The following is a 26,351-nucleotide window of genomic DNA, read 5'->3' as shown; positions in this document are numbered from 1 at the left end:
GTTTTAAAAATAATAAAAAGCATTAGCATTTATATGGGTCTTTAAAGTTTGCAAAGTGCTGTAGGCAATAGCAGATAACCACCTAACCTTGTACATTGCTCATATTGTCTAGACATAGCTAAATTGCTCACTTCCTCATAAAATAATATCTTTTCATAAATTTCTCATAAAACTATAGATTTATGAGATTCCAGAGTCGGAAAGGATTCTGAGTAATTGTATGGTGCAGTCATCGCTTACCTCCCATAATTATGGGGTAACAAAATAACATAAAATTACCTCCACTCTATAGATGAGGAAAATAAGGTCAAGAGAAATAAAGTGACATATCCAATGTCCTACATCTTATTAGTTGTGGAATGGGATGGTGGGGGACCAAGAGGAGGGGGCTAGACCCTTAGGTCCTAGTTTCCTAATGCAGTACTTTTTCTTACTGTATCACATTGGTATTAAAAAAATCTCAGAGCTAGAAGGAGCCTTAGAGATAACAATCCAAGGCCCTCATTTTAGAGGCAAAGAAAATGAAGCCCATAGGAAATGAAGTGACTTGCCCAAGGTCATACAACTCCTAAGTAATTTCATTCCCTATCTTGCATGTGTGTGTGTGTGTGTGTGTGTGTGTGTGTGTGTGTGTGTGTGTATGTGTCTGTTTCTTTTTTTTTTCCAAATAATTTGCTATTAGTATAGAAAGTATAGTAAGAGTCAACCCATGGAACATGTTCAGAGTTAGCACTCCTGGTATAGGAGAGCCCTAGCTACAAAAAAACAAACAAACAAAAAAAACTGCAAGCAATTTCACATATTTCAGTTTTTGATGCCATGATCCTAACAAATCTCCCCTATCAGCCAAGAGGCAATGATATAGCTATAGTCTCAATAAAACTATTGGCTCTTCCTAGAGAGTTTTTGTAGCATTGAAACAACTTTAACTTGTCAGTAGTGAAGTTGTTTCTACTTCAGTACATGATTTGAGATATATGATCTTTTGCCTACTATCCCAGTGAATTAACCACAAGTACAGTACATCAGAGTAGTCAGGAGTCTAGTAAGTATTTTACTGTGCCTGTAGGGAAAGCATGAAAGCACCATATTCCTCAGTTTTGTATATGTGTATGTGCTTGTGTGTGTAGTGCACAAAATACATAATACATATGTATATGTGTGTATTTATGCATAATGCATCCATATACATTAATATATATTTACTATATATTATATTTATTTATGTTTATTATGAAAATAATATGCAATAAACATTTATATTTTATATTATATATAATTCTATATTACATCTATTTTGATATATAAATGTTCATATGGATACTTCATTTTTGCCAGTATAGAAATAGTTCTGCATCAAGAAATAATTCTAAAGAGCCTTTTCCCTCCTTCAGGAACTCTCCTCCAATCCCTCCCCTTTTCCCTTCTGATTATATTCAGGCTTACGGTGGCTGGTCTTGAGCCCACAGTGCTGCTAATGTCAGGAGTGCAGATCCGGCTCACCTTCTCATAATAACGGATCTCATAGTCCAGGATAATGCCATTGGGCTGCTCCGGCTGTGGCCATGACAGGGTGATGCTCCTCATGGTTGCACTTACCTGGTGCATGATGGGAACTGTGGAGGGAGCTGTGGAGAGAGGAGAGGACAGTAAAGGTAGCGGAAGTGAGCATCTTTATAATGACAGATTAGACTCAGATGTTTGAATGCAAGAAACAGCAACAAAATTCTCCCCTCTGTTTCTTTCTCCTCCAGGACTATCCTGGCATATCCAGAGTTTGGGGACAGTAGAATCTAGGAAGAGTTGGAAGTATAGCTCTGATTCCCCCTGTCCCTTTATCAGAAAGTTTTAGACAAAGCATTTGGTAGCATATTCTTCTCTTTCTTACAGAGAAATAGGCTTTTCATAGGATCCTTCATAGGATCATCAAATCTTTGATTTGGAATTGAAAGAGACCTTGAGAACATTGCCACCGCCCTTTCAACAGATGGAGAAACTGAGGCCAGAGAAATGAAGTGACTTGCCCAAAGGTCAAACTCACAGCAAATGGCAAAGCTGGGATCCAAATCCAGGTCCTCTGACTCTACATTCAGCATCTTTCCCACTACCCCTCACCACACCCTCTCAATTATTTTCTAAGTGCTACTTATCACCTCTAATAAAAATACAAAATTTATCTAAAATATATTTCTACAAATACTTGAATTTGGGCAGCTGTGTACATCTGCTATTGTTGTTTAGACATGTCCAAGTCTTCACAACCCCATGTGGGTTTTCCTTGGCAAAGATACTGGACTGGATTACTATTTTCTTCTCCAGTGGAATAAGGCAAGTAGAAGTTAAAAGACTTGCTCATGGTCATGCAGCTAGTGAGTATCTGAGGTTAGATTTGAACTCAGGTCTTCCTGACTCCAGGTCCAGAGCTCTATCCAGCCAGCCAGCTAGCTGGCTGCTGCTGTAGCTAACACTGCTACTAATGCTGGCATTGCTTGAAGCAATAGAAGGATAACCTTTTGCCCTCCCTGGCATCTGATCTCAATATACCTGTTTCTGAATACTTGTTGGTTCTATCTAGACAGCCTGTTTATGGCTCATGCGTTTCTCCATGTTCCCTACTCCCCTCCTAGCCAACACACCCATATTAAAACTGTTTGTTGATGCCAGTTACTGGCAGGAAGAGAAAAGGATTATAAGAATCATGCCGTGATATGGTCTCACTACAATTCATTTTTTAATATCAGCACTTCATAATATCCCTGGTCAACAGATGAGTAGAGATAGGTAAAGGGGAAAGAGTGGAATAAGAATGTCTGCTATAAAATGAGGAAAATTTAAGAATAAAGGGAAGGAAGAAGATAACTGTACAGCCAGCCCTAGGCCAACAGATGGGTACAATTTGTTTTAACAAGTATTCATTAAGTCAGTACTCTTTGAGAACGAAGGACAAACACAACAACAACTCTAATAGAGAGTCCTCTCTCTCTTTCCCTCCCTCCCTATTTCCATTCCCTCCCCATTGTTTCTATGAGCCTATAAGTCCACACAGGTTACATACAAAGTGTATTTATGTGTGTATACATACATACATATATATACACACACACATATACATATATATGTGTATATATATACCATACTATATATAATCTATAGTAGTATATATTCACACATATTTGTATGTACTTAATGTGTATATGTATATGTGTGTGTGTGTGTGTGTGTGTGTGTGTAACTCAAAAGAAATGTGAGATATGCAAATTTAGAGAATCCTCCCCAAATGTGCACATGGGCTTTTGTGCCTGACCTGTGCTAGAACATACCAAGCTCATGTTGATCTGATCAGCCACAGTCAGACACTGCGTGACTTAACTCTAGCATAGTGTTGTCATTTTGGTCCTCTTCGAGAACGAAGGACAACAACCATGTATATGTGAGTATGTTGTTAAAAATGATTTCTCGGGGCAGCTAGGTGGTACGGTGGATAGTGGTCTAGCCTTGGAGTAGGGAGTACTTGAGTTCAAATCTGACCTCAAACACATGACCCTTACTAGCTGTGTCACTTAACCCCAATTGCCTCACCAAAAAAAAAAAATGATTTCTCTTGGTAATCTGTCTTGGAGAATCAGAGCTCTACCCTGCCAGTCTGTCCAACATTGTTCAGAAGGACACCTCTGATGATGAGATTGCATTGAATCTTCTTATCATAGGTCAAACTCCAACCCAGTCCTGAATTGATTTTATCTTGCTCAGGATTGCATGGAGATAGACTTCTAGGACTGGGGGTGGTATTTCCTTTGATGGCGGTGATATCCTGCCTCTGAAGACTGAGTGATCTAAGGAACCCACCTAGTATGTCAACTACGGTTGATTGGCACCCTTTGGAAACACCTACTCTTCAAAGGGCATATAACGCTGTACCCCAAAATCCCAAACAGAGACAGTTCTGAATTGGCCCCCGTAAGGGGGCCCAGTTTTGGACTAAACTCCCATGCAATGCATGTGAAGCCACTTTGAGAAATTGAACTGTGGACACATGTACCCCGATTTTGTTTGTCTCTTTCTTAGAGTTGACTCTGTTTCAAATTGGGGTTCATGGGGTTCATGGCCCTCAGGGTTCACAATGTATATGTGTATATAAATATACATACACATTCACATAAGATATATGAAGTAGAAACAAAGTAACCCTCTGGGAGCCATTAGCATAAAAATAACTGGATCATCAGGAGTTAATGAGATCATCAAGTGAGAGATCATAGAGAGAAAAGAAAAGAAAAATGGGCTTAGCCCTAGACCAAGCCTTGGGAGCTACTTCCATTTGCTTGTCCTTAGTTCTCAAAGAGGATCAGGACCTCAGGGAGGTGATGCCATGACATGCAAGTGAATTGGATGTAAGTGAGGGAGGGCCAGATGACCCAGGATATTGCTCAGAGTGAATGCAAATAGTAACTGTTTCTCTTTTGGCCAGCAACCCTGAGGGTCTTCCCTCCCAGTTTGATTTTTTTTTAAATTTTATTAAAGGGGCCATTCTTTAACTCACTTCTTAAAGAGACCTCTTCACTGAATGGGCATTACCTCACTCAAAGATCCAGTCAAGGATATTGAGGAGGAATAGTCACACAGTAACCTGTGGAGTTAACTAGGAGAGAGGGCGTCACAAAAAATAAAGCAAAGAGATTATCTGGGAAGGGAAGGGGATCATTAATGCAAAATGCTACAAGGAGGTCAAGAAAGGGGAGGTTTGAGAAGAGACCATTGGACATTGTAATTAATGAATCATTGGTAACTTGGGAGAAAGTATTTTGGATTGAATGATGAGGTTGGAAGTTGAATTGTAGAGGGTTCAGAAGAGAGTGAGAGGTAAGTGGAGACACTGAGTATAGGCTGATTGTTCAAGAAGTTTAGCCAAGAAGAAGAGAGATAAGTAGGATAGAGTCAGTTGGGATGGTAGGATTTAGTGAGGGTATATCTAGCGATAAAAGCTTTGAAGAAGGTTAGCTTGGGAGGGAAATACATGCACGCACACACACACATCTGTGTATACATATATGTATACACATATATATCTGTGTGTACATATATATAACTTGCATACATATATATATACAGATATCTATGCATATAGATATCTGTGCATCTCCTTGCCAAATGTGTGTGCGCGTGTGTGTGTATGTGCATATATGTATATGTGTATATGTATGTGTACACACACCTAGCAAGGATACAAATATATACATATATGCATATGTGTATACATATATATACACACATACACACAAATTTATATATATGTGTGTGTGTGTGTGTGTGTGTGTGTGTGTGTGTGTGTTGGATAGGAGGAAATAAAGACCACAAAAGAAGGAATTTGTATATCCTAAAATATAGCAGAGTAGGGAGAAATTTCCAGTAAAACAAAAACAAAACAAAGCAAAAAAATGCTCTCTGGATTCCTAAGGTTGGACTTAGGGTTTCATTGTACTTCAGAGGAAAATTATCTCTTGAGAAAGCATTGTTACAATAGAACAGTTTCCACAATAAGGCATTTGGCAATAATGAAGTTGAGAATGCAAATGAAGAAAAGATGGCATAAACAAAAGCACTTGAGAGAATAAAGGTAATAATTTCAAAATCTGTAAGTGATTCAGAAATCTATGTTTGGAAATCATATTATTTCCTGTTTCAAATGTTTTTCATATAGCATCATGAAATGAAAACGGTCTGGAAATAATAAATGTGTGTTGTCTTTCTCTTAGAGAAGGTGGTAATTGATGAGTCTTCAGGAAGTGTTCCAACACAAAAGGTTGTTCAGCTTGGTCCTGCCGTGTTAGCTGTGATGAAGGTCATTGCTTCCATATTCTATACTGTACCTTCAAAGCCTCCGTGGAATATATCTACGTGACATTTACTGTTGTCACTTTATAAATTTAAGATTGCAAATTTGCTTTCGGCAGTTTTTTTCATCATTCAAAGAAATGAACATCAATTAGAGTATATTGTTATATGGTATTGGCAAATGCCTAGCCATTTTTTTTGAGAGTTTTACACGCTTTTTCACTTATTTTTGTTAAAAGTATTATTAATGCAGCTAAATTTAACCAATACTTTATAATATTTTGTGGAACAAGTGAAAAAGCAAATTTTAAAAGAATACAAAGCCCAAGGTACAATTTGGTACCTTTCTCACTCAGCATTGACTAGCTTCAATCACAGCTTCAGGTAACCCTGCTTTTACCATCAAATGTAATTACAAAGCTTCTTTCTAACTCCTGGAGTATGCTTATCTTGGAATAAGACCACTCCCCAGCTTGCCTAAATTTACATGAGATTAGGTCAAGTTGCCATCAAAAGCCTTTGTTTCTTATACCTGCTGGCTACATGTTTCTTAGAATGAGTCCTCTGAACTGTGATGTGTGACCTTATTTACAGGGGAGTTTTCAATCCCTTTTAGTTTGTACAAGTGTAATGCCTGTCCCAAAGTTTTGGACTCTCTTCTTATTGGTGAAATGAGATGAAGGCCTTCTCCTACAAGAGGGTTGGAGAGGAGTTGGTGAGAGCTGAGAGGGCTCCAGCCTTTGGGCTTTTTTGAGACCCTTCAGTCCCTTTGGGACTCATCAAGCTTCAAGTCCTCCAACATGGAGTCACTTTGGGTCCTCCTAATTTTCTTCTTTGAGAACAAGGATGGAAGAGGCCAACTGCACTTGAAGCTGCTGAAGGAAAAGTCTCTGGGAATACATGAGGGAATCTGGCAGTCTCCATCATGTCTCCATTCCCAGATTGCTGCACTAGAGACTTTGGGGAGTTTCCCCTTGGGTGAAATCCAGGACCCTCTCTCAGTTGAGTTGAGTTGTCTCACTCCCAGTGGGAAAGATGCTTTACTCTGCGTTCTCTGGTAAATATTCTCCTCCATATACCTTTTCTGGTTGCCATTTTGTATAATATGGATAAATGGATTTCTTTGCTATTTGCTATGTGTATTCATTGTAGAGCTATTATTAGGTGGGAAAGGAGTCAAGCCACAGACATAGATTTTAGGATCCTCTTTCCCCCCAAAATGACAAAACAATTAAAAGTTATATGGAAACCAATCATATCACTTAGGTTAATATTCAAGGGAGTAAATAGATATACTTCTAGCCCAGCATCCCTCTCTCTTGAGGATAACACACTGGGCCTCAGCCCCAACTTCCTGCTTCCCCACCTGGCAGGAATTAAAATCTCCCTTGGAGAAAGGGGAATGGAAGAGGTGAGGAGAGGAGGCTAGAGATGTCTATTCTGCTTCCCTTAGAGCCACACACAAAGACAGGCCCCTCACCACAAGTGGCCTCTTTAAACATGCAGAACCCATTACTCTCTTTGCTATACAAAGAAGAAACCTCTGGTAGAAAGAGAAAGCTATGACCTCTCTGTTTTTATCCCTTTTCTCTATGCCCTCCTTTGTTCTCCTTCCTGCCAATGAAAAGAGGAAAAAAAAGTCTCTGAAGAAAAATAAAACTCTGTGATTTCTTTTTTCTTCCAAATTGAAGAAAATCCTTCTTTTAAAGAGAAATAGCTTTCCCAAACAATTTTCTAGTTTCAAACTAGTTACTGCTGAAAATTAAATACTATGTTTCTCTAAAGCCTATTGTCACATTCAATTTAATAATGCAATTCTTAAAAAAATTATTAAGCACATATTATGTGACAGACATTAGTGTTATAAGACAAACAAGGAAAATAGTCCTCGACCTCAAACATATTGGGGGTGGGATAAGAATATGCTCACAGGTAAGTAAATACAAAATGATCTGAGGATGGAGAGAGCACAATACTTTGCAAGGGGGAGGGAAGACTTCACTTAGAAGAAGGCCTCTGAACTGAGCCTTGAAGGAAACGAAGAATTCTAAGAGCTACTAGACTGAAAGAACCCAGAGAGTTCTGATTATGTCAGACTGATCGATGTCAGTCTAAAAAGAAAATAGAGTACCCTGCCCCCTCCTGCCAGGACTCCTGTGGTCCATTTCCATTCAATTTAACTCAACAACCATTTATTAAGTGCCTACTATATACAAGATAGTATGTCATCCCACACAAGAGAAGGACTGGAGTCCAGGTAAAATGTGTAGTCTAAAAAATGTGCTCCTAGCCTTTCACATATATCAGTTTTGTCATTTAGTCATAGACAAACAGAAAGGGATCAAAGCTAACTAATCAATCAATCAATCAGCAAGCTCTGATTAAAGTCCCTCTATGAGCCAGGCACCATGCCAGGCTCTTGTCATATGAAGTAAAAAATGAAACAAGCTTGATATATGGTCACCTCATGCTTATCTATGATTAGATTCCTAAGCCCTGCTCCTATGCCTCATCATAGGATTGGGAATAACCTTGGATTCTCAAAAGTCTAGCACTTTAAAGTACACACACACACACACACACACACACACACACACACACAATTTGTTGTTGTTCAGTTGTGTCCAAGTCATGTCCAGCTCTTCATCACCTCATGGACCATAGCATGCCAGGCATGCACACGTACACACACGTATCTATACATGCATGTGCATTATGCATATGTACACAAGGCATGATATATACATGTATATATAAATATATATACAAACATGAATGCACATCACACATCATATTTGTGCAATGTACATATATACACACATATACATATGTACATCTGTGTATTAGTGAATGCCTGAGATTAAATCATAACCTGGTTCTTCCTCACTCCAAATCCAACAACTCTACCCACTATACCATACTGCCTCTGAAGTGTTAAGTTTGAAAGCTGGGTACAAAGGTTTAGTATATGAGCCTAGCCATAGACTGCATAGTTCATGGAGCTTGGAAAGGCTCGTTGTCAGTTAGCAACCTGGTGGTGATTGTATTTTCATTTTAGTCAAGACGACTCATAAAAATGTCTATTGAGGCATGGAGTGGTAGTGATCTGCATTGGCAAAGGGACAGGCTACCTGAAATAATGAAATTAAACATCTTCTGAAATACAAAAATATTACTAGATGATCTGCTCTCCATTTTGCAGATCTTATGGAGGGAAATCTATTTTTTTTTCTGTTTTCTCACCTCTTCTTGATTTAAGTTGTCTCTAAATAAAACCACATTAATTAGCTAAATTATATAGTGGAAAGAAAATGGGCTATAGGGTGAAAGGAATTGGGTTCCAAACTTGACTCTAGTGCTTATTACCTGCAAGACTTTCAGCAAGTTACTTAACCTCTCTAGGTCTCAGTTTCCTCATATGTAACATGGGCTGCCCCATTAGTATTTTGTTGTCTCTAGTTTGAGTCAAAATCAGAGCCTTGTATCTGGTTTAGCCCTCAGGAAAGACTTCTCAAACTCAAATCATTTTATCACTGCTTTGCCTTGAGGAAAGATATGAGTCAGACAGACAGATTGGCCACCAAAGGCCTAAGGTAGGGAGCATCATTTTGAGAAGTGATGCTAACATACAACTTGGAACAAGTCAAGAAGGAGGCAAGATGGAAAATGGTGCTGCTTTTCAATTACCAGGTCTTCATAATGTGAAGTTTAAATATTTATAACTTCAGATAGATCCATAATGAAATGTAAATACTATTTTAAGATCATATATAATTTTAGAATTATCTGAATTTCTGAATTATCTGAATTTCCTCTTCAATAAAATGAATCATTCATTCATTCATACAATAAACATTTATTAAGCACTTATGTAGCACAAAGGAACTGTGAGTTGTGCAGATCCAGAGTAATCTCCATCCCAAATGTTCTAAAGTACTGCTTGTTCCTGACCGGTGGTAGAAGCCTTCCAAACTAACGTTGGACTGATCAGCTACAGCCAAATACAATGAACCTTGACTCCGCAGTGATGTCATTTGAAAATGAAGGACAAACAACAAGTCTGTACTCCATATAAGAAATTGTGTTAATAATAATTGAAAGTTGACCCTATTTTGATTCTTTTCAAAAACACATCTTCAGACGAAACTACAGAAAAGTAGCCAGTATGTGGTCTATACAGAATGATTAGTTGAAGTTTCACATACTCATACAACCCTAGAACAGACCATTAAAGTTATGGCTTCTGAGCCTGAGAATGTGCCAATGATAATCACTGCAACTCAGCATGCGTTCATTAAAAATGAAGATGTGCCAGATTAACTCCATTTCCTTTTTTAAAAGGGTCATTAGACTAGTGGAGGGGGGGAGGAATTGCAGTGAACCTGGTACATGTAAGTTTAAACCAAGCATTTAACAAGGTCTCTCACTGTATCCTTGTAGACAAATTGGAGAGATGCCAACTGGATCTTAAGAGGCGTAGCTTGATTTGGTGGTAGTGGATTGAATGTCTCCAAGTAGTATTGATTAATGAATTGATTGATGTCCACCTGATAGAAGGTCTTTAATGGACCAATGAGCCCCATGACTCTATCTCTGGCCCATTTCTATTCAATTCAACAAATGCTTCTTAAATGTTTACTAGATGTGAGGTACTGTACCTAGCCAAGGATACAAAGGGAAAACAAAGAAGTCACTATCCTCTACAAGCTTATGAGTATTATACAGAGGGCCAGTGGATCCCTTAATCAATATAAGTTCCCCTAATCAACTTGCAGAGATCACAGGAGGACATATCCCCTCCCATAGTGGTTAACCAGTGCTGTAGCCCCTTGCTGAGAAAACAGAGGGAATTCCCCAAGTAGGTTCCCAGCGACCACTTCTGCCTTATGGGCTTTGCTTGACTGAGAGTCAGAAAGCTGAATTCTTATAAGAGAAGCTGGCCCCTTCAGGGATTCTTTTCATTTATTTATTTATTCATTTATTCATTCATCCATTTATTTATTTGTTTATTTATTTGTTGGTTTATTTATTTATTTGTTTGTTTGTTTGTCTATTTATTTAGCTAAATATTCCCCAATTACATGTAAAATTTTAAACATTTTTTTAAAATTTTGAGTTCCAAATTTTCTCTCTCCCTCTTGCCCCCCTCCCAACTCCTTGAGAAGGCAAGTAATGTGATATTGATTATGCAGGTGAAGTCATGTGAAACATATTCCATACCAGCCATGTTGCAAAAGAAAATATGCATGTACAAACAAGAAAAATAAAGAATTTTTTTAAAGTATGCCTTAATCTGTACTCAGAGTTCATAAGTTCTCTCTCTCTGGAAGTAGTGTTTTTCATCATGAGTTCTTTGGAATTGTCTTGGATTACTGTCTTAATCACAGTAGCCAAGTCTTCCATAGCTGATCATTGTTACAACGTTGCTGTTGCTGTGTATAACATTCTCCTGGTTCTGCTCATTTTACTTTGTATCAGTTCATATTTTTCCATGCTCCCCTAATTTATTTATGATATTACCCTTTATGTCTAAATCATTTATTAATTTTGACCTTATCTTGGTATATGGTATGAGATGTCTCCCACTTTAGATGGTAAGCTTGTTGAGGGCAGAGACTGTCTTTCTTTTTATTAAATGTATCCCTAGCACTTAGCACAGTGCCTGGCATGTTGCAGGCACTTGATAAATGTTTATTGGATTGGACTGATCAACTGGACAAGTCCCTAAGCATTATATCACTACATAGATTCCTGCTCTACATTCTCTGGGGCTTAAAGGGACTCAAATGATAAAGCTTTCCTCTTCCTCTTCCTCCTACACATTTTTTCCTGTTCTTCTGGGATCTATGCATAATTAAGAAACATGGTTTTCAAGTTTTGAAACAAGTCACAGGCAAAAAGGTATAGTACAGAGGTTTATCAACTACAGTTGATGGGTCAAATCCAGCCTGCTGCCTCATTTTGTATGGCATGCAAACTAAGAATTTTTTAAATTTACATTATGAGATAAAGAAAATTAAAATTAAAAAAAATAAGTTGCTCCTTTAAATAAGGAAATCCCCTCAACCCTAATGATTATCCTTATTTTAAGGTGTAGTAACTTTATAAGAGTATTTTAAAGTTTTAAAATGATACATAAACATTTATATGAGGAAAAACAAAAGTTTCTATTATTCAGGAAATAGAATACAGTTCACATTTTAAAATAAAGATGCAAAACCTATTCTTATCTCACACACTATACAAAAACATTCTCTAAGGCTGGTGGATTACTTGAACTGGGGAGTTCTGAGCTACAGTAGGGCGGAAGTCAATCAGGTGACTACACTAAGTCTGGCACCGATAGAGTGAGCTCCCAAGAGAAAAGGGGCAGCTAGGTGGTGCAGTGGATAGAACAACAGTCTAGTAGTCAGAAAGACTTATCTTCATGAGTTCAACTCTAGCTTCAGACACAGTAGCTGTGTGATCCGGGGCAAGTCACTTAACCCTGTTTGCCTCAGTTTCCTCATCTGTAAAGTGATTTGAAGAAGGAAACGGCAAACCACTCCTGTATCTTTGCCACAAAAACCCCAACGGGGGTACACAGTGTGAGACATGACTGAAACAAATGAATAACAACAGGAGAAGAGGACCACCAAAATAAGAAAGGATAAACTAGTGCAAGCCAGAAAAATGGTGGAGGTCAAAGCTTCTGTACCTACTAGTGTTGGGTTGGGTCCTTGCTTGTTCACTTCACTTCTAGGCTGGGTTAGGTAAGGAAATCCATTTTCCAAAAACAATTAAAAAGAGATCATCTTGCTTCCATCTGAAGACCTCAACTAAGAGGAAATCTATTACCACTTGAAACAACTTTTAAAACTTTTGGATAACTCTAACTATTACAACATTTTTTCTTTGTATTGAACCATAATCTGATTTTGCTTAACTCATCATTCCTTCTGTTCTTTCTGCCTCTCTCTCAGTGACTGGGCCTCTCTGATATCTCTCTTCAATTTATTAACCTCTCTCTTACTTATTTCCCTTCCAGATCACATTTGCCCTGGTTTCTCCTTTGAACCTGTACTATAATTTTCATGTGCCTCTTTGAGAGGTTCTCTTTTTTGCCTTCCATCTTCTCTGTCAAGACTGTATGTTTTTAGGGCTCTTTCAAAGGATCACCTTGTCCTGGTGATGAGACAATATTAAACTGTTCACTTTACTCCTCCTCAAGGAGTGATATGGGATACAGTGGTCACCATTGCCTTTCTCCAAGATGAATTAACCAAGCTTCAAGATATGAATAGGATTCTGTAGATATAGGTAGGCCTTCTCCCACTTAGGAATGTTAATGTTGTGCAGGCAAACAATTGACCTTCAAAGTAGAAAATATCTAACTTGTAGGGCAAGCTTCATTGTCTACAGGAAAGATATCAAACCTGTAGTCCAAACCAGACTGAAATGTCATTGGGAAATATTTTTAAAAATATAATACAACATAGATAATGTTAATTTGTGGTTTTCTAAGTCAATATTCAGCCTGCAGAGATCATTTCTATTTGAGTTTGACAACACTGGTCTACAGTCTTAGCACCTCCCTTTTAGAAGCAAATTCTGGCCAGAAAGATGAATTGCATGCCCTCTTATTCCACATATAGAACTTTGGACCTTGGACCTTCTTACCCAGTAGGCTAAGGTGAGGTTTATGTTAACATGGCTTGCAAGTCAAATGAGCTTCTGACCTAGACTGTGTATAACTGGAATGAACTGGTAGTCGAATGATTGTGAAGACTTTATTGCTAGCTATATTAACCCAAAAAAGCCACTTATAACATCTGTTGGTCTTAGTTTCCTTATCTATATAATGGGATTAATCACAGCACATTTCCTGGAATTGTTGTGAGGGTCAAATAAAATAATGTATTCAAGGTACTTCAACACTTTAAAACACTTCATAAATATCTGTAACAACTACAGCAACAATGTCAACTCCTTATTGGTTCCTGGGATCCCAATGCCTCGAATGTTGAAACATCTCACATCAGACTCAGGAGAGATCAATCTGCAGAGTCCTGTATCTCTATGTGATTGGATCTTACCCTGGCCCATGATCCCTGAGGAACCTTGATGTCAGAGGCAATGTGTCACAAGAAAATTGATTCTTAGAAGAATTTCCCCTGTTATTACAAATGACTAATTGTCTCACCAGGACCAATCAGAAGCAGCACACCCATCCCTACAGCTTTCAGAAGGTAAATGTAATTGCTTCCTGCTCCAGCCCAGGCTTATGGTAGTGATAGAATAATCAAAGGCCCCTTTGCTGGTAATCCTTATGTATGAGCAGAAGTGATTTCAGGTATTTTAAAATTTAACAATGAGACACAATAACTTGTAGGAGGGGAAAGAAGGAAGTCTCTATTACTATGAAAATAGGATGCAATTTACATCTGATGCTGTCTCATGTGCTTTGTTTATCTGCAGCAATTACTGTGGTTGTTGTTTCTCCCAGTAAAAGTACCACCTCTGGATTTGGTTTTCTGTGTGCTATGAATAATTATAGAAAGCAAAAATAAAAGTTTGTATTTATATAGTGTTTCAGGGTTTACCAAGAACTTGTACATACATATTACCTCATTTGATTCTCGCAACAACTCCTTAAGGTAAATATTACAAGAAGTACCTGAATAACTAGAGGAATCTATGGCCCCACTCTTCTATGGCTGTCTCCTACTATACAACTCCAATAAACTGAAGGTTTAAATTGTACCTAATTCCACAGCTAGAACTAGCTACTCAAATTCTCTTATAAGCTTGCTGATGCAGCGTAGTTGGGATTTAGTTCCTCCTCTCATCTTTTACTACTGACTCATGCTCTCTGACCCCATCACCTTACCAGCAACATGGCAGCTTCTACAGCAGGCCTTTCATCTGAAAACCCTATATAAGCTCAGGCCCCTGGGGGGTCTGAGCTTTCTACCAGAGAGCACATCTCATCATCGACGCAGGTCCAACTTGCATGGAGTCCCATGCAACAATGGAGAAAAAGGGAGACCATCTGAGTCTCTATCCCTGACTGAATTGCTCTACCTTCCTATGCTATGCTTGGTAGTGAGTTTCAATAAACCATTCTAACCCATCCCATTGGAGCTGTGTGTCATTTGCTGGAATTCTGACCAAAATTTGCATGACAGTACCTAGAAGGTAGCTGAGACAGTATTATTATCTCTCTTACAAATAAGCAAGCTGAGGGGCAGCTAGGTGGCGCAGTGGATAGAGCATCAGCCTTGGACTCAGGAGGTCCTGAGTTCAAATCCGGCCTCAGACACTTGACACTTACTAGCTGTGTGACCTTGGGCAAGTCACTTAACCCCATTGCCTAGCCAGATGAGGAAACTGAGGCCCAAATAGGTTAAGTGACTTGCTCAAGGTTATATAGGTAAAAGTGTGAGAGCTGCGACATGAACCAAAGTCCTTTGTCTCCAAAGGCAGCACTCTTATGACTGTCGCATTCCTAGAAAAAATGAGAAATTCTGAATGCCTACAGTATGGGTCAGGTTTGTTGTTGTTGTCGCTGTTTGTTGGTTTGGTTTGATTTTTACCATTGCTAAATGTCCTAGTATGGTAGAAAATATTCCACCCTCTCCCCACCCCCAATGATTAGTCTTCCAGGTAGCCTCTTCCCTTCAAGTAACTAATAATGGATTATATTTCTTTCTATCCTTAGGAATATCTCAAGTATTTTTCCTTTTCTCCTAGCTTAAGAAAAATAAAACAAAACAAAACAAACTTCCCAGGTCCTAATGTAGAATCTTCTGAGATAATGGCTTTTCCACAAAGAGAAACCAAGTGAAAGGGAGAGTTGAAGAGTGTTCAGTAAGCAGATAAGGCTGTGGTGCAAATAAAATGACTTTCAATTTATTAAAAAATGAAGGACCTTGGTGGGGAGGGTGGTGGCAACTGGAGCACATAAAGGAAGGAGAGACAACACCTGGACCATGCAAAATCTTAACATTAAAAATTACAAACGTAGAAGACCAGGTTTTTTTTTCTTTTCAATAGAAATTTGTAGAAAGTCAATTAACCAATCAACCAGAATTTATTAACTTATACTACATGTTGCACACTATGCTGGCCTGAAGGATATAGAGAGAAAGTGAAGTAGTCTCTGCTCTCAAAGTCCTTACATTCTACTAGGGGAAACAACTGAATTCAACTGACATTTTTTAAAACCACCTACTATATACAAATCATTGTGCTAAGTGCTGGAGAAACAAAGATAAAAATAGGAAAAAATCTGTCTATTGGAACTTCCTTTTTACTGGGAAAACATAACATATTCCAGGCCAGGCCTTCCTCAGTGCAGCCCAATGATACTGACTTAGGACTGGAACAAAATTAAACATTTGTGGCACATAGTTTTTAAAAATCTCTTGTAAGAAGAGATTGAAAGGAAATAATTAAAATAGATATTGCCATCCTTGGCCTCTGTACTCATCATGGAAGCAATGAGAGATAAGAATGATGTCCCATAGGGCAGGAGGAATTTTGCTAAACCTCCAGCATATCAATTTCTCATAGGCTGGGCTTTCTTGTAGATGACTCTAATGTCAGTACTAAGTGGTTCCTTAAATACATTGAAAATAAGAAGCCAATCTTTTGCTCATGGAGCTTCTGCAATGAGAAAGAAAATAGCAGACGGACTCAAATGAATTCTTTACCTCAGCTTTTTTTTTTTAATTAGGTTACATGGAAATAATGCCAATGTTTCAGGCTCTAGTCTCCTGTACCGACCAAGTTTTGAGGATGGCCTCCTTAAAAGGACGCTTTTGGCCTACATAAAAAATGTGCTGATCCTACTATATGTATCCAGATAAGTAAATGCAATATATGTATAAGCTAATATAAAGCAAATTCAAGGAAAGAATACTAACAACAGTAATTACAGAAGTTCTTATTAAAAGATGGTGCCTAAGCTGTATTTTGAAGAAAATGAGAATTTTTTTTTATTGTACATCAAGAAGAAATTTAATGATGAAGAAAAATCAATGAAATATCGAAATGGTATAAGCATCTTTTATCGTATATGGTATCATTAGCATGGAAAACTGGAGATTTCAAGAAGAATCCAGAAATGGTAGATCATCTTTGCAAAGGCATAAGAGTGGGAGTGGGAATGTCTTTACATGGAACAAGATATCACTCTCACAATGTCATTGGTTCTCTTAGAGTCCAAAGATGAACAACAAAAACAAAAATAATTAACAGGACAGTGTGACTAGACTGAAAACCATGTGGAGTGGCGTAATATATCATATCTGGAACATTCCATAGCTGGGAGATAGTGTAGGGGCTGTAAATGCCAGGATGAGAATATTGCATTTTATCCTTAAGACAAAAGGAACCACTGAAGACTTTTGAGGAGTAGAATTATATAGTCAGAGTTGTGTTGTTAGGAATATCAATTTGGCAAATTGTGAAGGGCTCCTTGGAGAGGGGAGAGACTGGAGACAGGCAGACTGATTAAGAAGCTATTGTAATAGCTCAGACAAGAAGTGATGAGGCAACTGATAGGGGTGATGAAGGAAAGGGGTGACTTGAAAATTGTCAACCTGGTTGACTTTAAGGGTTGTGTTGACCTCAACAGGAATAGGGAGGTTTGAAGGAATGTGTTTGGGGAAAATATAATGAGTTTCATTTTAGACATGTTGATTGAGTTAAGACTAAATAATGATGTGGATTAGTTGGAACTCTTTGCAGTAAGTGAAAGACTTGACATAATTAGTAGAAGTGGATAACCCATGAGATACACTGTTGCCAGGTTACCATTTCTATAAGAGGAGAGAGGAAGTAAGTAGAGAGGAAGAGATGTACTACTACTTGTGGAGAAAATCGAGTAACAATATCAAAATCTTAAAGAACAAAGGAAATATTACAACCTCTTTGTGGATTTTTATTATTCTTAAATAAAAAAGTAGTCATGGTTTATCATCTAGGCCACACAACCAATTTAAAAATTGTTAGTTGAAAATGTTAAACGATATTGAAAAATCTAAAATATTAGACCAAAATAGTCATTGATGAGAATTTCAAGTATTCACATTTAAATACTTCTTTGTTTTGGTATAGCTTATGGAACCAAGGCTTTCAGATAGGCAGAATAATTGTTTCCCAAGACATTAAGTTTTAAATTCCCTAGGGAAAAAAAGCAGTGAGCTTCATTCTGAGTTGTGAACAGGAAGTAAGTGAAGGAAGTATCCCTGGATGAACTGCAATGTAAGAAAGGTCACAAGTTGATGAAGTTCAGGATTCTGGCAGAAGAAAGAAAGCAAAACAAAAATTTTCCTGAAGTTTGTTTTTTTTTTCATTTTAAAAAAGGAAATTATAACCACATGAGGATACTGGATAAGAACCCTCCCCCAAAAAAAAGGAAGTTTAAAAAATCCAGCAGGATATCATCAGAATATTAGTTTTTTTAAATAAACAAAGAATGGGTCAGTCCTGGAAAATGGGAGCCACTGATCCCAAAGACACCATCATGAACACTGGTGGCTAAGTGGCAAAGTCAAAGTAATCATTTTAAAAGGAAGAAACTAGCCCAAAGCAAAGAGAGAAATCCATAAAATGTACCAGGGCAGGCACAAAACAGAAATTAAAATAGGCCAAAAAGAATTTAAGCACTTTCTTGCAAGGAATTCTAAAGTCAGTAGGAAGTAGTTCCTTAAATATGCCAAAAGCAAGAAGTTAACCATTTCCTTATGACACTTCTGCAATGAAAAGAAGGTAGCCAATGGACTCAAATGAATTCCGTGCCTCACTTTTAACTGAGGATGATGTGAGGGATATTCCCATACTCCCAGAATGCTTTGGAAACAGACATATTTTAGATTTGTATTAAATACAGCTGCATAATGTGAAGGACATCTTAGATCTCATTGACAAATTATATGTATATTGATCACAGAGATGGGATGATATGAACCCAAGAATTTTCAAAGAACACAGGGATTTATGAACTCAGACAACCCTAGGCTGAAAGGAGTAGCCTGTCCTTGTAACTGGCTACTGTGCCAGATGATAGAGAATTTGTCAAATGTGACTCCGATCTATAGGAGACCTCTAAAGAGAATTACGGAGAACTGGAAATCAGCAAGTCTCAGTTCAATGCTAGAGAAGTTGGTGGAATGTACTTCCAAGGTAGACTCACTAAACATTTAAGCAAAAATGATCTAATAATGGGGTAAAGACTTCATGGTTCCTCCTTCCTTCTTTCCTTCCTTCCTTCCTTCTTTCCTTCCTTCCTTCCTTCTTCCTCCCTCCATATCCCTGTGTGTGAAATTTGGTGTCCCAGCTACACTTCATATTCTCTTTTTTACACAAGTCCTCTTCCCAGAGTTTCTTGAACACTGATCAGGTTTTAACCAATTAATAAGCTTTTTAGAAGCCTTTGATCTTACCCTCTCTCCTTCATCAACCTACTGTTAGGTAAGAAATAATAAGGAATGCATTCCAGACCTTCCTAAGCTGAATGCTCTTATATGATGTCTCCTATTGACCCAAGCACCTTGGAAATTCATCCCTCTTACGGGTTGCTATTCAGTTCCCTGATATCTTCTTTCCATGGCATACAGGTCTCCTGGCTCCTTTGGCCTCCACAGGCTGCAGGTTGGCAACGGTGTGAGATTTCTTGCTGATGTAGGGCTCCAAAAGCCCTGATTGCATTAGTTGATCCTAAGGTTGCTCATTAGTATACTGGTGGTCTCAGTCACCAATGCCCGAGGTATGCAGTCACAATGAGTGTGGCCAGTTAACATCCAGTGGTCTCTCTCCTCTGTGTCTCTTAATCTGATCTAGCCATTCCCTCTATAAGATCTTCAATAAAATCAGCCTTATGAACATCTCTAAAGCAGTTATGGAGTTTTTACAAACTCCTCTAAAAGAATTTCAGGAGGCTATCCTTAGCCTTTTGTAAACTTAGTACCACACAATGCCACCATATAATATCAGTCTTAGACTCCCAGCTTTTTCTCTCTGTCTCTTTCTATTTCTCTCTCTCTTTGTGTATCTGTATGTCTGTCTCTGTCATTATGTGTGTTTCTGTCTCTCTGTCTCTGTCTTATTTTCTCTCATTTGGAAAATGTCAGGTTATCTGTGATTTCATCAGAGTAGATAACTAGGGATAAAGTGGGAGCAGCTTCCTTAAGTGATGTAAATCAGCAACTTATACATAGTTGACATTCTTGGAGAGCTTCCTGGGGCAGCAAGGTGGCACAGTGGATAGAGTGCTGGGCGTTGGGTCAGAAAGGCTCATCTCTCTGTCCTCAGACATTTACTAACTGCATGATCCTGGGCAAGCCAGTTCACCTGGTTTGCCTCAGTTTCCTCATCTGTAAAATAAACTGGAGAAGGAAATGGTAAACCATTCCAGTAGCTTTGCCAAGAAAACCCCAAATAAGGTCACAAAGAGTCTGACACGACTGAAATTACTGAACAACAACAGCAAACGAAAGCTAATTGAGGACACTGCAGGATGACTTGCCCATGGTCATATAGCTTAGGTAGGAGGATACAAACTCATTTCTTCTTCACTCCAAGGCCAGCCTAATCCTTGGCACCATGCTATCCTTTTCAAGTCTCTAGTTTACTTCTGTTGGGCACTAAGGTAGGGCTCAGGTTCATAGATACCAACGTAGTTCAGAACACATTCTCGTGTTTCTCAATGGTGACTTCAATGGTGGACATGGAGTCCATGAATTATCTACAAGACTTGTCAAGAGTTCAGCATATTTTCTTCGGTGTTCCCCACAATGAAAACAACTAAAAGACTTCCAGGCACAACCCTGAGTCTCCCACAGTATCTCAATATTCATACGCATATTAATATTTTATAATTCTCCTGGGTTACATCTGATTCATCTGCTATGATTCCCTGAGGGGCTAAATAAGTTTGTGGCCAAAAGGGGACCACTGGACAGAATTTATTTCCTCTTTCAAAAGGCTTTTGCCGAGGTTTTTGCCAGAGGCTATTAAGCAAATTGTGTCCCCATGGGATTGGAGGAAATATTTTGTCATGGAACTGACTTAGAGACAGAAAACAAAATTTGTTTCCCTAGAATAGACAATTGTAAACAGCTGGGTTCCCCAGGGATCCATGCTGAGATGAGCCTTAGTTAACATCTTTATAAAAGATTTGGACAAAGAGAGTGCAAAAGTAAATCTACAAGTCTGCAGATGACACTGAGGTCTTATGGGTAATGAAATATTAAGCAGATGAAGATAAGCTGCCTCGAGAGATCAAGCAGCTGTGGAAGTGGGCATGAAAGTGACAGATAAGTACAAATAACTGGTACAGATATGGTAATGTAATGGATGATACAGAATAGGGATACGAATAAGCACTGAAGCTATGATGTCATTTGTCTGAGGAACCCCCAAGGGAGGAAACTCTCTGTAACGACTCATAATTTAGGGAGGTGCTTAGTGAGAGGTTATGTGACTTACCCAGAGTTACTCAGCCAGTGAATCTTAGATATGGGAGTTAAACTCAGGACCCCCAGGCTCTGAGGTTGGTTCTCCATCTACTACCCATGTTACCTCTCATATGATATATTCGTATTTCTCTTCTATCAAATGGGGTTGGACTAACAGGTTTCTTAAGGAATCCAAGTCTATGCTGGGTAATGAACTACCAGGCATGTCAGGAAAGAGATATAGGAGTATTTCATTTGAATGTCCCACTGTAAGTACAGTGTGTGTAAAACTGAAATGATTTTTTCCCTTCAAAAACCAGTATACCTCTTTACTATCTTCCCTATTTCTATCAATCACCAATCTTCCAGCCCTCCTTCCCACAACTCAGATCTTAACACCTCAAAGTGTTACTATTTCTTCCTTTCCCCCTCATTTATTATACCTAAATTAATTGCTAAGTCTTACTAATTTTCCTGTGAAATGTTTCTTGCATCCAACCCTTCATGTTCATTTACAATGTCACTATCCATTTTCAAGTCCTTTCCCACTCAAGCTTTCATCTAAGTAATCTTTCTCTCTCCAAGTTCCCCATCTCTAATCCACATCACTATTCCTGGATATATCATCTCATGGTTGTGGAGGTTCTCTTCATTGGCACAAATCACAGCCTATCTGTTCCTGTCAGTTAGTCAATCAACAAGGACTTATTAAGCTCTTTATATAAGGTACTCTACAAAGTGCTGGGGATACAAAAACAAGCAAAATGAAAGACAACAAAAAGGTGGAGGGGGGATGAAGGTACCCAGTACAGGGGCAAGATAGAGAAGTCCAGATGGCAGCTTGGTGAGAAATGAAGAGAGGGCTGGCTTGGGTGCCTTTCTTAAATGGAGATTCTGGGAGGAGCTACTCAATCAATGGGAAGGGCCCCAGGAACAGAAGATATTTCTGAGGCATGAATCCAGGGCTGAAGTGATCTTCCAGGATGAAGAAGTTTCTGAGGCAGAGTGGGAGAAGTCCACAGTGCCTATGCTCTGTGGATTCTTGCCCATGCCCTCCCTTAAATCTACCACAGGAATCCACCTCATATCCTAATACCTTCCTTAAATTCTGGTGACATGTTCATGGACACTAATGGAGCACATTGGCATCAGTATTCCCTCGTCCTCACTATGACCTGTCCATTTCTGATTTTGATTGCACATTTGTTTGGTGACATCCTTTACACTATTTCTCCATCATAGTTCCTTGTTTGTAAAGTATTATTATAGGCACACACCTAGTGTTATAGGTGGGGACCTCTCTACTGTCCTTTGTGCAACACTCAGCATTAGTTTCTGAGAGATGGTTTTATTCCATGACTGAAAACCATACAGCATAATTTGAAAGAATTTGATATTCAAAAGATAGGCCTTGTTCTGAGGAGAAATGAGGTATTTAAAAAGGAAATTCCGACCACAATCCAGCCTGTTCTTCTCTTCCTATTAAATTTCAACCCCAATTCATAGTCCATTTTCATTATCTATCTGAGCTCTATATACTGGTGGATGAGATTTTTCAATCAATCTGAATAATAGGCATTCTTCATTCATTTGCTGTTGTTGTTTTTCTATGGAAATAGGTCAAATTCTTTGGAAAGAGCAGAAGAAGAGAGATCATATTTATTCTTGAAACAAAATGCCTTAGGAGAGAATGGTGTGAATCCATTAATTGAGTATACATGTAAACTAATGACCTAATGCTAGCTAATATTCATAGTAGTGAATAAACATTATGAAAATACATGAATCATGTTTCTGATTACATTTCCATTCCCAAACATAACTATATTCTGAACAGGATTATTAGTTTTTTGATTTTTAGTTCTGGCTTGGTCAATGAAAATTGCATTCTACAAGAATGTTTGAATTTCAACATCTTGGATTTCACACCAGGAAGCCTGGTTCAGTAAACATTTTCATGTGATAACACTTCTGATCAAAGCAGATTAAACAAACAAATAATTAGCTTTGAGAGTAGGCGTGTATGCAAAAGCAGAATTAATTACTTGGGTGATTGTTGTTGCTGGTATTTTTTATCCTGATGTAGATAGTTAACTGTTATTTTCTTGTTACATTTTTGCTGTTGTCATTATAGCATATATAAACCACGGTTAAAAGGATAACAAATCATATTTTACTCTGTCAAAAGATGGCTTGCCTCACTATCTATGCAAGAATACCTAACTTGGGGTCCATCAACTTAAAAAAAAACTACTTCAATATATTTCCTTTTACTTGATAACTTTATTGTATATTTGAAAAGAATAGCAAGTTGTGCATAGTAGATTTTCAGTATCATGTGCAGTGATCTTTTTTTAATATTGTACTAGGTTATAGAAATGCTTGTTTAATTCCCTAAATCAAAAATAAAATTTTTGTGTGTGTATTTCTTTTGTAATCCTATACATTTTACTTCATACATTTTAAAACATTCTGATAATAGGTCCACAGGCTGATTCACCAAATTGCCAAAGGGGTCCTTGACATAAACAAGGTTAAGAATCTCTTCTCTAGATTCACTTTGTAGTTGGAGCCACTAAAGTCCTTCCTTCCTTCCTTCCTTCTTTCCTTCCTTCCTTCCTTCCTTCCTTCCTTCCTTCCTTCCTGCCTTCCTGCCTTCCTGCCTTCCAGCCTTCCTACTTTGCATACAGTTTGCATTTAATATGGATTATTTCAGCCAATGAGCTCAGTGATATATGATACAAAAAGAATTCCAGGCCATGTCTAGTAGACTCAGATTATATCACACTGGTGAGGCAAGTCAGACATCCCTACACTAGGGAGAAGAGGACAGAGATACTCTTATCTTTTATCTGTTCACAGATTCTTTGATTCTAGGCCTAATGTCAGTGAGGGATTGCCTAGAAGTCATGGATGCTGAGGATCAGTCTATGAACAAGGTCCCATATTTCAAAGAACAAAAACACAAACACGCTCACCTTATGCTAAACTATAGGGTCTACTGATAGTCTACAAAAAAACCAGTAGCCCACTCACCTGCACCAAAGGGATATAAGGAGACATTTGCTTTGGTCTCATCACCACTTTTTCAGTCCTAATCTTGTTCTAACTCTGTGAAATGAAGCAGTACATGTAAGCATACACTGTAAAGTGTCTCTTTACAGATTATCAACTGGGTGGCCCATAAACATTCAGGGCTGTTTGGCTTCATACTGCGATAGACAATGGCATCTGGAACCTTTTTTTACCAGTACACTATTCCTGGGTAATTAGACCTCAGGTACCTCTGAATACACAGACAATTAATAGCTCAGATAAAGATAAATATAGGGGTTGGCAAAATTCCTTCGGCATCAGGGCCAGCACTCAGGAATTCAGTAGGGTTTCTGTCTGCTTCTATGCACATATCTTTTCTCATTTTTCTGGGGGAAAGAGCCCTGTCTAAACAGCATGCATCAATGAGGGTAAAGAAGGAATGCAAAGCTTGCAAAATAAATTGAAACTTACCTATGAAAAATAAAAGAGAAGCTATAAAATGTAATTAGATGCTAAAGAAATCCAAGTAAGAGAAGAATAGGACAGTGCTTATTTGTTCATTCTTAGCACAATCATGTACCCCTGTGAGGGCTTTATACATATTGTCTGGTTGCATATACTCAAGTCTCATCCACGCGACCTTTGTCCTGTTCTTGGTCTCTCAGCACATTTCATAAGGAAAGCTTAGGAGCTGACAGGGGCCTTGGCTCTTTGTAATCTTTCAAATTCTGGCTTTTCCCTGTGCATGTCAAATAGCTGCATCTAGTCAAAGGTGGTTTAAAAGGTGCAACATAAATGAATAGATATTTCCTCATCCATGCCCAACAAACACCTGATAAAGTTGCATTTTAGCTCAAGGAATGAACTTTATTTAAAAACCTGGGGGGTGGAGCCAAGATGGCAAAGTGAAAGCAGTGATTGCTTGAGCTCTCCCCCAAACCCCTCCAAACACTCATAAAAAATGGCTCTAAACAAATTCTGAAGCAGCAGAAACCACAAAAAGACAGAATGAAACACATGTTTTTAAAAAAATGTTATCACATGCAACTGGGAAATAAGAAATACAGGAAATGGGGGTACAGAAGTCTATCCTGCTCTACAGGAAAATAGAAGGGGAAGGGGATAAGAGAAGGGAGGGGGGAGAGATAGAAGAGAAGGCAGACCAGGGGAAGCGGTATTCAGAATGCATGCCATCTTGGGGTGGGGGGAGGGGTGAGAAATTCGGAACTCAAAAACTTGTGGAAGTGAATATTGAAAACTAAAAATAAATAAATTTATATTAAAGTTAAAAAAAATTTAAAAAAATAAAAAAAAAACCTGAAGGGTGAAATGAAGTGTCATTCATTTCTAACTTCTTAGAACAATTTTTCTATCCTTGATTTGGCTCTTTTAAAGGATCATGTATATGTGTATGTATGCATGTATGTATGCAGACACGTATGTAATATCATGTATTTTGTGTGTTCTCTGATTCCACGCCTTATCTCTCTTGCGTCTGGTTCTTCCACTTTGTTTTCATTGGCCTAAAAGACCTTGGAAGTCTGGCCCTTGTGTCTTCTATCTTAATTATATGAAACACATAGAACTCTCTCAATAGAGGGTAGCCATTGAAATGCCACAATGATTCATTATAATATTATGTGTCCTTATCATTCTGACATAGATTAATTTAGGCAAAATGTGACTACCCATATGTATATGGGGTTCCAGATAACATAAGCTTTTTTTGATCTCCCTAGTTATTAATGTTCTCTAACTTTTCAAATTACATTGCATGTTTAAATATGATATTACCCGTCAACTTTCCAGGAAAGTATAAACTCCATGACAGCAAGGTAAACGTTTTTCTTTTGTTTTCATATTCTTATGCATAACAAAGTATCTTGCTTACAGTTGATTGACCAGAGAGTTAGCTAGGTGGCTTAGTGGATAGAAAGCTGGGCCTAGAATCAGGAAGACCTGAGTTCAAATTCAGTCTCAGACATTTACTTGCTTTGTGACCCTGGGCATGTCACTTCACTTCCATTCGCCTCGGTCTCC

General features: G+C 38.3%; 1 protein-coding gene across 1 annotated transcript in view; it reads right to left on the bottom strand.

Annotated features, from left to right (window-relative positions):
* The window catches only part of EPHB1 (EPH receptor B1), a 709,181-nt gene that overhangs the window by 131,461 nt on the left and 551,369 nt on the right, over positions 1–26,351 (bottom strand). The window contains 1 exon segment of the mRNA XM_020986094.2: positions 1,447–1,628. Coding sequence (XP_020841753.1) covers positions 1,447–1,628 — 182 coding nt within the window.

The sequence above is a fragment of the Phascolarctos cinereus genome, unplaced genomic scaffold (genome assembly GCF_003287225.1).
Source record: "Phascolarctos cinereus isolate Bilbo 61053 unplaced genomic scaffold, phaCin_HiC Scaffold_726;HRSCAF=1367, whole genome shotgun sequence".
Classification (NCBI taxonomy): domain Eukaryota; kingdom Metazoa; phylum Chordata; class Mammalia; order Diprotodontia; family Phascolarctidae; genus Phascolarctos; species Phascolarctos cinereus.
This window is presented reverse-complemented; position numbering and strand designations above follow the sequence as displayed.